Genomic DNA, 13,262 nt, shown 5'->3' with positions numbered 1-13,262 from the left:
TTGATATTATTTCTTTGAAAATAAAAATGAAACATACGTGTTAAATGTCATTCATCCATGTATGTTAGTTTTCACAGATTATTGATTATAGAACTGTTGCTAGAACTAACTTTTGTTGTTTTGCAGGGCCATATATATAATTCTACATCTCGCATCAGAAACAGAAAAGAAAAAAAATCTTGGTTAGGGTATGCTCAGGTAGGAGAATATCTCACAGTAAACCAAACCTTTCTTCCTATCTTTTAAAATATGTGGTTCATACTTGTGTCATCAGTAAATAATATCACTTCTATTTAAACAGGTATAGCGTGTTTCTAGTAATACCAGTGATATGGTGTAGTATAAGGAATGTTGGCTTAGAACATTGACATTTTCATAAGAGGTTTACTTTTAGGTCTGGCGTTGCTTCTTACCAGCTGTGAGACTGGACAATTCAGCTAGTTTATTTGACCCTGTGTGATATAGCTTAAAATGGGAATAAATATGTCTTCTGTTGGAGTCCTTGTTTAAGTGAGCCTCTAGTTAAGCATCAAAGCCTACCTTTATTATTTGCAGATCTGAATTGGGAATGTAACTGTGACCCAAAGCCAAATTAAAGCTTTTTACCATGAACTGTTCTATTCTAAGTCTAGATCAGTGCCTTCCAGGGAGTGGTGTGTGGTCTCCCCAGTAGGCAGCTTCCTGCATGGAAGTACATGCAGAGAATAACCAGTGACAGAAAAGATCTGGGCCTGTGTTGCTCTATTAATGCTGTGTTCTCATCACCTGACTGACATGACCAACTGGGTGTCAGCAATTGGATGCATGAGGCAAACGAACAATGAAGCAAATGAACGAAGGTCAAAGGGCCAGAAATATTTATTTTATACTATCCTTTCCTGAGAAGTGAAGCCCAAGTTTCCTTGTGGAAGATTATAGAATAAAGATGTCCCTGCATTTTCCTATCTTGCCTAGCTCTCAGATTGTTGTCAGCATCAGTTGAAAAAAGATATTTGAAAGCATTTTGAAAACTATAAAAATTATTGTTGTATGAAAAATAATCTTACTATCAACTTTTGGGGGAGATTTTGAAATTAAAATTTAAATACCAAGTTAATTACTCAGTGATTGTCTCTCAAAACGTAACCTAGTTTAAAATTTCAAATTTTTATTTGCCACTGCTGTATTTTATCTAACAAATAATGTCCTGGGAAATACACTTACTGAAGTATGTTCCATGACATATCACTCTATCTAAAACCACTGCTTTATTGATTTTTAAATATTAACCTAGATATTTGTGAAAATAACAGCAGTCATTTCTATTATTTACTTGGCAAGTGATATAATAATTTTGACCAAAATATTTTTACTGTCCTGTGTGGTGTATCTAATATTTATATTGTAGAATTAATAGGTTAAATTGATATTTAGTGGTGTATACTTTCTCCTATTAAAGTATATTCAGGTTCTTATATTTTAAATCTATAATTTGTTTTAGACATCAATATTGATGTATTATTGTACATCAAAACACTAATACAGACCTATATGACTACTTCTTCTAGTAAGTGGGTAATGAAAAAATATTTATAAGAACACCACATTTTTTTGTTGTTGTCAGGGTTATTTATTGTATAGAGATGTGAATAACCACAGCATGACAGCCATAAGAATAAGCCCCGAAACACTGGAACAGGATGGCACTGTGCTGTTACCAGGTATGTTACTCAACTAGTCACTGTTGTCTTCACAGGTGATTTTAAGAGATGTGCATGTCAGGCCGCTGAGACATAAAGAATGGTTAGCAAGGAACAGTGCTTGCTTACAAACAGATTGAAGCAATCTTGACATGCAGAACATTTTATAGTCTATAGAAAATTAATGCATGTGAGAAAAACAGATACTGTAAATATAGTCTGAAGTGTTTTAATACTTATTTTCAAATTCTTGCCCAAATTCTGTAGCTTGTTTCTCCCCACCCTCACCCCACCATGCCTTTTCAGCTCCTGAATCAGTTGGGGGCTGTTGGCTTTGTTGTTCTTAATAAACCCACGACCCTGGCTCTTGAATAACCTTGGTGTAAAGAACCTTCTCTTTTAGTTTAACAGCAGTGTGCTTTGTGTTTTCTAATTTATTTTTAAAGGGTTTTCAGAGACAGAGGTTTTTAGGGTGGGTCAGAAATTTAAAATTCTTTCGTTCATACTTTTTGATAATACTCTGATACGGCATTTTGGACACAATTCATTTTGTTGTAATTTTGAGGTTGTACATATGTATTTATCCTTCAGATCACCATGCTGTCTTAAATTCTTGGGCAAATGCATAGTATATTCTCCACTGTAAGGTATTTGAATTTGCTTATACCTTAATACCTTCTCTGTACTAAAATCTTCAGTGTTTAATACATCTACCAACAATTTCATGGTAAGCAGCAAAACTACTTCAAGGCACTTGGCCATCTGAAAATGATTGAGAACTTCTGAAGAACACAGTGTGAAGGTTAATTGCTCCCTGGCTGCTTGTTAATTTTTAAGATTTTTTATAACCTCATGAAACATTTATTTGAATATAGCTATATATATATATATATCTCCAAATTAGTGTACCTGGTAAGCTAAATGTCACATTTCATGTGTGTTTCACAAATAAAGCTACTTGGGAAAACAGATGACTTATTAAAGCCATTTGGTAAATAACACTGTTTTCAAATATGTCTACAGGAGGTTTGTTTGTTTTGTGTTTGTTTGTTTGTTTTTTAATCACCACAAGTCCAAGGCCATGTCTCTGATCCTGATGATGATGATGATAACAATAATAGCAAAAATGTTCAGAAGTAGCATGTGCCCCATATATGTATACATATGTTAAAATTAATCATGTGTATTGGATAAATATCATATGAGCAAAACAAAATAAAAATTAATTGTAACCCCACTTCCCATCTGTAACCACTACTGACATATTAGTGAAAAATATTCTTCCTTTTTTCTATGCATATTGTGTACATTCATGTACAGAAGTGATTGTATGCTATTGCTTTTTTAACCTATCCCTTCCACTCAGTATTCTGAATATATTTCCAGGTCATTAAATAGTCTTCTATGACATCATTTTAGTGTCACAAAATGTATTCCATTGTGCAGAGTGAATCTCACTCATTTTAGGATGTCTTAATGGAAGAAAAGTTCGCAATCCCATGCCCCACCCCCCTAAGACAGATGGATAGAAAGGATTTGCTTTTGAAAAACCTTGATCATTTACAGAGACTGTAGCTGAGAAAGACCATTTGAAAATGGTCTACATGCAGCTGTTTTATGTATTCCATCATGGTAAAAAAAAAAATGACTTGTTAATATTCTTATTCAGTTGAAATCCCTCGACTTCATTTAGCATATGAAATGCGACTTTTAACAATACAAATGTGGCTTTCTGTGTTTCACAAATAAGTACCATATTCATGGTGAGGAAGGAACCAAACTGGGTCGGAATAGTCCCATGTTGTGTGTCTTGATATTTTCCTGAAGATGCTGTCTTAGGACATCAAATGACGGAGACAGAGAGGATGAAGAGCGCAATCTTTTTGAAATCCTGCGGCAGGAAGACTTGCCTTCAAGCCTGAAGAAGCCTGTGGTCGTTTTTCCCTTTCTTTGACATGGACGGCAGTTTTCTTTAATAGTCCCCTTTTTCCCCCTAGCTAGGGGTTTATAGATGGTAATGAATACCATGTTTAAAATTGAGAGAAATCTAGTAATTCTTTGAGCTTCATGTTCCAACTTGTCTTTAGTCTACTTTATAAATGAGTTATTTTCAGCCCAGCACTGACGAGCTGAAAGCATACTTTCCCCTCTGTTAATTGTAACTTGAGCCTTGTATGTTGGCGTACCTTTTATATTGTACCCCTATGTCATTACTCTTGTGTCTGGTGACATGCTGCCTCCGATCATGAGGGCTTTTGCTACTCTTCTTGCGCCGTTTCACTCCTCACCCCTGCATTTATCTGAAATTATAATGAGTTTTTCTTCTTTGCTTTTTAGTTTAAAATCTTACTGCTTAGAGCTTGAGAAGCATCTTTCTTGCGCCTCTTTGTATTCTGTACAGTGGACTAGGAACTCTTTCTTTCGATTTCTCCTCTCTTTGATTACCAAGTCTCTTGGGCTACCAGTGGGCCTTGTCTCCCAGTTTCTATTTCCAGTTTGTGATCACTGAATTCTCTATTTGGTAAGGGTCTGCCTGTGTTTTGCATATTTATAATAAGGAAGTATGCTAGTATGAAGCTCCTGGGCAAAGATATAGAGTAATCCAGCTTACTTGGGTGGGCTCCATTACTGCATTCCAAAACCAGACTTTTATGTTCTGCTGATTCAGGTGCAAATAGAAATGAAATATTATTTCTTTGGCATTGTAATTAATGGAGAGATTCATCCTAGTTCTCTGCAGTTATTTTGGGAAGTGTGTGTGTGCTTTTAGACTTGCTTGCTGAACATTTGTTTTTTCAAAAGGATACAGTTTATACTTAGATACTGAGCTGCTTGTAGTTTCATGTTATTTTAGTAGCAATCACTAACACATGTCCCAGTGGTCCTTCTGTAATACGGCTATCCCTTGTTACAATTGTGCTTGTCTGCATATTTTGATCAAAGTATGTAGTGCACTATTCTACAGAGACTGTATGGTATTGATGAAATATGGCATTCCAGACAAAATAATAGCACTTTCAGACCAAAAAAGAGAGAAATCAGCTTAGATGTGACTGTTTTATGAAGGATGAACATTTTAAAAGTGTATATAGCATGCTATATGCTAAAAATACTGGGACTAGGCATTAAACCATGAAAACTGTACAGCCAGTTCTACTTTATAAAGCAAGGGATATCTGTAGATGGACAGCATAGACCTCAAATGCAGAAGCTTTAAGTCTGTCTGTATTTTTCTGTGACACTAATGACTGTGATGTATGTCTGAAGGTAGAGTGTTGCCTACCTCGCATGTGATTGTATTGACATGGTTATAACCAACATTATAGTTTGTTCATCGTGGTGCATGTTTATTATCAGACTGTATCTAATACTAATTCATTTTGAAATTAGGCGGACTTTCAGGTCCATGATTATGGAAGATTAATAAATATAAGCACAAAATGTAATGCATATAATTAGTTGAATTGTTTAGTTTCTGCTAATCTGTAGCTCTTTATTAAAAAAGCACAGTCTCCTATTGAGTTTAAATTATCTTTATTGTGTGGAGAACTCTCATTCTGACTTCAGCAGAGGAGTAAAGTCATTTTTTGAGATGTTTATTTATACTGTAATGTAATTGCTGTTTCTTCCTTTTGCACAGATTGTCACACTGAAGGTCAAAATATTTTATTCACTGATGGAGAATATATTAATCAGATAGCTGCTTCCAGAGATGTAAGTATTCTGAGTCATGAAAAGCTGGTATAAAGGGAATCCTTTTTTCATAAATTATTTGATTTTTAGTAGGTAGGAAGTAGACCCTTAAAAGATCCATTCATGTAACAGAATACTCTGGTTGTTTTATTTCTTTTAGGATGGGTTTGTTGTCAGAATATTTGCTACAAGCACAGAACCTGTGCTACAGCAAGAATTACAACTTAAACTGGCCAGAAAATGCTTGCATGCCTGTGGTATCTCACTATTTGATCTGGAAAAGGACTTGCATATTATAAGTAAGATGGTCAAAAAAACCTTTCTTCCATATTTTATTTTCAGATTTTTTTTTTCTTTTGAAAACTAACATTGTGTTTTCAGCATTGTATTACAGCTTGTATTAGGTAGCTATTTTGCTGTCTGTCACTATGAAGCACACTTACGAGTAAACATGTACAAGTATTATGAGGACTACATAGGAAAGTCTCATGCATTTTGTAATGCCTGATAGCTAATAGATGCCCAGTAAAAATTAGTTCACTCATTAATTGAAGGAATTCAGCTAACATTGATTTAAACAATTTTTTCAACACTAAGAAAATAATTTGGCACTAATCTGAAACACCTGGGCTTCCCTGGTGGCTCAGTTGGTAAAGAATCTGTCTGCAATGCAGGAGACCTAGGTTTGATCCCTGGGTGGGGAAGATCCCCTGGAGAAGGAAATGGCAACCCACTCCAATATGCTTGCCTGGAGAATTCCATGGACAGAGGAGCCTGATGGGCTACAGTCCGTGGGGGTCACAAAGAGTTGGACGTGACTTAGCTGCTAAACCACAATCTGAAACAAATGAAGAAGCTTATGGTAACTTTATTCTTGCTTGGAGTAGTATAGCTACTGTTAATATTTTTTCAAATTGAGCCATATGACATACTGTGTCATCCTTATTTTTGAGTGATATTAATTGGATTAATTTTTTCGTTACTCAAAGTCATACAAGTTGTGCTTCAAGTTATTCATATTAAAACTATAATAGTATTCATGAAGTCTTACTGTATTGTCAGGCACCGGATTTGATGAGGAGTCAGCAGTTCTTGGTGCAGGACGAGAGTTTGCACTAATGAAAACAGCAAATGGAAAGGTAAATTACTCTTAGGATTAAAAATGAATATTATTTGCTCTAAGTTGTAGTTGGTATAATCAGTTGATTAGCTTACATAGTTTATATATATAAACAATCATGTTTTAAAGTTTGATTAAAGATATTATATATAGTAAAATTTCATGTTGAAATAGTATTAAAAAATTGTGACATTTGAGTATAAAACTTTCTAAACTTTATAAAATGTTCCCTTTATACAGATTTAATTATGGAGCTCTTTGTGTAATTTTTTGAGTTGGGGTGAATTCACATTTGTGTTTATTTTGGATAGGATGTCCCTTGGAAATTTTTGTAAATGTGTAGACATTTAGACTACAAGTTGGGGAAAGTAGAAGGATGTACAATTAAGTTGCAGATTGTAGAGGTCTATTTATAGAGGTGGAAGCTTTTCTGTATCTGGTGATATGAGGATAAAGTAAGGTAATTAAAAGAACATGAAAGTGAAAATTATGAGGCATATACAGTATATTTGTATGTGAGGTTTTTTCCACTGGGAAAAATGAATTGAGAATTTTATAAATTTCCTTTTCTATTTGGAGTATATTTATGGCATATATTTATTCATATTTATTCAGGATACTTACAAAAGATGATAAGTATCCTGAGTAGATATGAAAAAACTGTTGTGAACTGTGTATTTTTGCAGATGTATGCCTGCTTCTCTCCTGCTCAGTTCTCAGAAGTTGAATGGTATTAAAGAAAGAGTCTGAGTTCTTGTTGTATTTATTTTCAATAAAGTATGGAAGTTTCTTTCTGTCATGTGAAACCTGGTGCACTACTCCAAGAGGCCCTGTAATTCCTGTTTTGCATTTTTATTTATACCCATTAAGATATATTACACTTTTGCCACCCCTAGGACTGTAGCCTGCTAGGCTCCTCTGTCCATGGTATTCTCCAGGCAAGAACACTGGAGTGGGTTGCCATTCCCTTACCCAGGGCCTCTTCCTGACCCAGGGATAGAACCCACGTCTCCTGTGTCTGGTGCGTTGCAAGCGGATTATTTACCACTGAGCCACCAGGGAAGCCCTAAAAAAATAAGAGTTTTTTGAATTCTTGTTTTTATTCTCTGTAAAGTAGGGAAGTTTTTTTCTGTCATGTGAAACCTAGTGTACTACTCCAAGAGGCACTGTAATTCCTGTTTTGTATTTTTTTTCTGCACTTGTTAAGATATATTACACTGGCAAATACCAGAGTCTCGGAATCAAACAAGGTGGTCCTTCAGCAGGAAAATGGGTTGAGCTGCCAATTACGAAATCCCCAAAGATCGTGCACTTTTCCGTTGGACATGATGGCTCTCATGCCCTTTTAGTCGCAGAAGATGGAAGCATATTCTTCACAGGATCTGCCAGTAAAGGAGAGGATGGAGAGTCGAGTGAGTGGACTGTTCAGTAGAAATGCTGGGGAATTTATTAACAAAGGGTATATCAGTTTCAACAGCACCAGCCTTCTCAAGTTAATAGATTTTATACCGAGGAATATTCAGTCAATGGTGGTGGTGTATTGTTCATTAAAGAACCGTGAGTGGTGATTTCATACTAGAGTTCATATTCATGAATTTTTGTAGGCCTTATACATTTCATACGTGGCTGTTTATCTGTTTTGTCTGTTGGTGTCATTTTTAAAAACTTATTTATTCCAATATATTCTTTTAGGTAACCCCAAGGTTTTTAAAGAGTATGTATTTCACGATGAAGTAAACCTTATGTGAATTGTGTAATAGTATCAGTTATGAAACGCTGTTCTTGGTGTTATTTCATTATGATGAAATTCCTGAGCAATGAAAAATGAAACAGTTTTCACTTATCTTTCCTGTGCTTCTGTTCAGTCTTCCTTAAAGTGTCCTTTGTGTCTTTTTGTAACTTGTACATAGTACATTGTTGCAGTTGGGGTAGCATTTTAGGAGGATTAGGTTTGAAGTCAACTTCTAATGTAGATATCATGTGTAAATAAAAGTTATCCTGAAAAAATCTTTTAAAATAGCCGTGAAGTATATTGCCATATCTCAGAAACTCAGCCCAGCCAGCTTTTCCTTCTAGGATGTGGAGGACATGATTCTTCCTTTGCTTGACCACCAGATGACTTAGTTGCTGTATATATGTATATAGTTCATGTTACAAGAAAAAAAAAACAGTGGTATTTTAATCCTAGAATTGTACTCAGCATAGCAATATGTTTTTACTCAGAAAGGCATACAAGAACTGGGATTGACTGAGGGAACAGAAGACTGATATTTCCCATCTTTTGCTCACTTCAGGGACTTAGTTTTTGAGAGCAGAGGGGGCTTAAATCATCTACATTTAAATCTATTTGCTCTCCCTCCATGTGCACATTTCCCTTCCTTTCAGTCTCTGACTAGGAGTAAATACTTAATATGTGTTGAATGGATGAGAAGCTGGTTTTAAATACTTTCCAGGATCTCACAGAGGAATACATGTGAGATAGAGTTTGATAAAAAGGGATTTAAAATAGATACAGATGACAGTGGAATGGTATTGGTAATGTAAGTAGCTAATCTAGAGACTGGGCTCCCTAGGAGTTTGGTAGAAAATTGCTGTTTCTCTTTTGAAATTTCAGTGTACTACAAAGAAGAGGATCTGGTAGCAGTAGCCTGATAAATATTTAACACGATGAGGCTTTCAGATTGACTCATTTAATTGACATGTTGGGAAGCTCAGGCCTTTGTGAAAATAAATAAATCAAGTGTATGATAAATGCAAATGATAGGTTTTTTCCCTTGGGCTTTATATACAAATCATTATTTTTATTTGTAAATAGAAGCCTTAAATTAAATATCTTTTTTTTTTTAAAGCTAAGAGCAGGCGGCAATCAAAACCTTACAAGCCTAAGAAGATAATTAAGATGGAAGGAAAGATTGTGGTGTATACAGCCTGCAATAATGGAAGTAGTTCTGTTATTTCTAAAGATGGAGAGCTATACATGTTTGGAAAAGATGCCATTTACTCTGATAGTTCAAGTAAGTTAAACACTATTTCACTTTTATGCACAGAAAGTCCTATACTACACCTTATGTATTGCAAAGATGTATCTCGAAAAGTAATATTTGTAACATGTTTTCTCTACATTTTTCACATTTCTTTCCAGATACAATGTTTTGTTCTTCCTTCCTGCCTTATTGCTGAGAATACTGTCAATAGTTCCCTGCAGAGCTAATCCTGGGAATTGCCTCCTGCAGCTCTACTTTACCTGTTACTTTCTCTGAAAAGGTTTTTCTAGACTTTGTGAGATGCCCATGTGACATGTTACTGGTGGTACTCTGGGGACATGATTTTCATGTCTTAGCAGATTTAAAACTGATGGATTATTTATCTCCCCCTGCTGTTAGGTAGTTAGAGAAAGCCTGAAAGTGAACATGTTAGTCACTCAGTCGTGTCTGACTCTTTTGTGATCCCATGGACTGTGGCCCGCCAGGCTCGTCTGTCCATGGGATTTTCCAGGCAAGAATACTGAAGTGGGTTGCCATGCCCTCCTCCGGGTAATCTTCCTGACTCAGGGATCAAACCCATGTCTCCTGCATTGCAGGTGGATTCTTCATCACTGAACCACCAGGGAAGCCGTTAGAGAAGGGCTGTCTCTCTCTTAATTACTGTTTATCCCCAGTGCAGTGTCTGGCACATTGTAGTCTCAAGAATTACTTAAGTGGCTGACTGATAACTTTGGGTAATGAATATGAGGGACAAAACTAGCCCAAGAATTTTACATTTATAAACTGTTATCTCGAAAACTTGTCATAATTGGTTGTTAGATTTTCTTTCTGGCATTTAGAAATGAGTATAATGATTATAGCAACCCACCTGGAAAGGTTTTACATGAATCGAATATGTAAAGCTTATACCTATTTTTATAATAAGGAAATCAGGATTAATGAAGTTTCTGATTGTCTCATGCTGAGGAAATGACATGTATTGAACATTTATAACAGCCCATTATCAACTTGAAAACTGTGCTGAGGTGGTTTATATGAGTTTAGTGTGGGAATATTAAGTCTCAGGCCTCAGCTGTCAGAGTGAATCAAAATTTGAGGGTGGGCTTGTGCGTACCTTTTAAAAATTATATTCAGTAAAATTCAGTTCAGTCACTCAGTTGTGTCCAACCCTTTGTGACCCCATGGACTGCAGCATGCCAGGCCTCCCTGCCCATCACCAACTCCCGGAGCGTACTCGAACTCATGTCTGTTGAGTCGGTGATGCCATCCTACCATCTCATCCTTTGTTGTCCCCTTCTTCTCCTGCCTTCAATCTTTCCTAGCATCAGGGTCTTTTCAAATGAGTCATTTCTTCACATGAGGTGACCAAAGTATTGGAGTTTCAGCTTCAGCATCAGTCCTTCCAGTGAATATTCAGGGCTTTATTCATTTCCTTTAGGATGGACTGGTTGGATCTCCTTGCTTCCAAGGGAAGTCTCAAGAGTCTTCTCCAACACCAAGTTCAAAAGCATCAATTCTTCGGTGCTCAGCTTTCTTTATAGTCCAACTCTCACATCCATACATGATTACTGGAAAAACCATAGCTTTGACTAGACAGACCTTTGTTGGCAAAGTAGTGTCTCTGCTTTTTAATATGTTGTCTAGGTTGGTCATAATTTTTCTTCCAAGGAGCAAGCGTCTTAATTTCATGGCTACTTGCTAAAATCCTCTTGGCTAAGGCTGATGGAAACTTTTGCATTTATGCAGCAAATATTTATTGAAAACTAACAATACATCAGGCATTAGTGGACCAGACAGACATGTCCCTTTCTTTTTGAGGCTCTGAGAGACAGAATGATGGTAAAGAACTTAAATGCTGCTCCTGCTGCTGCTAAGTCGCTTCAGTTGTGTCCAACTCTGTGAGACCCCATAGATGGCAGCCCATCAGGCTCCACCATCCCTGGGATTCTCCAGGCAAGAACACTGGAGCGGGTTGCCATTTCCTTCTCCAGTGCATGAAAGTGAAAAGTGAAAGTGAAGTTGCTTAGTCGTGTCCGACTCTTAGCAACCCCGTGGACTGAAGCCTACCAGGCTCCTCCGTCCATGGGATTTTCCAGGCAAGAGTACTGGAGTGGGGTGCCATCGCCTTCTCCGAGAACTTAAATAGTAGAGATCTAATGGTTATGTGTATAGACTCAGATCCTGGCATGACCACTTTTTATTTGGCTAACTGGCATAAGTTATGTAACTTTTCAGAACTTTCCTTTTCATTTTTCTTCTGCCTGTAAAAGGAAGCTAACGATAATGCCTGTTTCATATGGCTCTTACAAAGTAATAGATAATTCTTATGAAATGCCTACAGCAGAGCCTAGCACATGTAAAGGCTCAAGACATGTCAGCTAGCACTATGAATAATAGTAATAAATGCTGTCTCTGTATATGTACATGTCTTTTTCAAGTATGCTGAAAACTAGAAATGGGAGTTTTTGAGGTATGCGTCATTAAAAGACCTAAGGTAGTGAAAGGGAAGGTCACCCTTAGGAAGTGATATCTAAGCTTCATAATATAGAATAGCTTTTCCAAAGTGTGATATGAGAATTGTTTTATTTGTAATTTAAGTAAAATAAATATTTCAGCTTTACAATGTTTTTATTTTAGTATATATTAGAAATACTCCACAATCTTTGAATTTTTACTGTTAATGCTACTGGATAAGGTTAAATGCTTTGGTCAAATTTAAAATTGATGTGAAAATATCAAGATAATATGGGTGGCACGTGGATATGGCAAGTAGAATGATTGTAGTATGTGAATAAGTGAAATTCAGGAGCTAGCTGTCTGTTGGGTTGTGGAAGAATGCACTGTAGATTATAAAGGATTGAAAAAATAAGTGCTTTGGAAAATCTCACAGGTTTCTATAGAAACAGTGTTATTTCAGAATACTCTGGTGCGTGTTTTACTCTGTTTTGCTGAAAAGGGTCAAAGCAAGTAAAGTACGTGGTTCAAAAACTCCTTTGTGGTCAGGTCAGAAAAGTTTGAAATCTAGTAACCCTCCTAAGCATTGTTGGAGGTGCTGCCACTGAGAGCTAGCATTCAGGAGAAGCAGGCCTGAGCTAATGCCAGAGTGAAGGTTTGTCCCAAGTCTGGATGAGAACATTTTAAGATTTTGAAACTTCATTACATAACTACAAAACTAATTTACAGATACCCTGCCTATCTTTTGGCCACTATTTCCCATTTTGGGGTTATTTTATCCCAGAAATAAAGAGTTCTGCATTGCAGTGGTCATTTTACATTACTGATGATCAACTAGGCTCAGAAAGGCTTTTTAGTTGTTTCTTACCAAATTTGTTTCTTTCCTGTAGGTTTGGTAACAGACTTGAAGGGCCATTTTGTAACTCAGGTAGCTATGGGCAAAGCTCATACGTGTGTCTTAATGAAGAATGGGGAAGTTTGGACATTTGGTGTGAATAATAAAGGACAGTGTGGACGAGACACTGGTGCCATGAACCAAGGTGGGAAAGGTAAGTGTTTAGTGTGTGAATATGAAGTTTTGTGTTCTCTTTTCAACAGTTTTCCAGAACATTATGGTAAAGAATCTAACTTTGCAACCAAAGTGGCTTTTGATTTTATACTTATAAGTTATGAAAACTACTAAATTTCTTTATTTATTTGACAGTCTGTCACTCACTGGAATAATCAATATATTTTAGACTTCTGATTTCCGAGCAAATGAGCTTATTTTACTTGTATGGTTTCCTTATTTTTATAACAAATGTAATACTTTTTTGATTTGGCATTTTTAGT

The 13,262-nt window shown here is 36.2% G+C and overlaps 1 protein-coding gene across 1 annotated transcript in view; it reads left to right on the top strand.

Annotated features, from left to right (window-relative positions):
- The window catches only part of MYCBP2 (MYC binding protein 2), a 265,188-nt gene that overhangs the window by 65,648 nt on the left and 186,278 nt on the right, over positions 1-13,262 (top strand). The window contains exons 7-14 of the mRNA XM_068984559.1: positions 127-198; positions 1,604-1,700; positions 5,320-5,393; positions 5,533-5,671; positions 6,435-6,511; positions 7,700-7,904; positions 9,342-9,506; positions 12,821-12,979. Coding sequence (XP_068840660.1) covers positions 127-198; positions 1,604-1,700; positions 5,320-5,393; positions 5,533-5,671; positions 6,435-6,511; positions 7,700-7,904; positions 9,342-9,506; positions 12,821-12,979 — 988 coding nt within the window. The remainder of the gene's footprint in view (positions 1-126; positions 199-1,603; positions 1,701-5,319; positions 5,394-5,532; positions 5,672-6,434; positions 6,512-7,699; positions 7,905-9,341; positions 9,507-12,820; positions 12,980-13,262) is intronic.

This window comes from Capricornis sumatraensis, chromosome 12, assembly GCF_032405125.1.
Source record: "Capricornis sumatraensis isolate serow.1 chromosome 12, serow.2, whole genome shotgun sequence".
NCBI lineage: Eukaryota > Metazoa > Chordata > Mammalia > Artiodactyla > Bovidae > Capricornis > Capricornis sumatraensis.
Note: the sequence above shows the minus strand (reverse complement) of the source record. Positions and strands in the feature narration are given on the sequence as shown.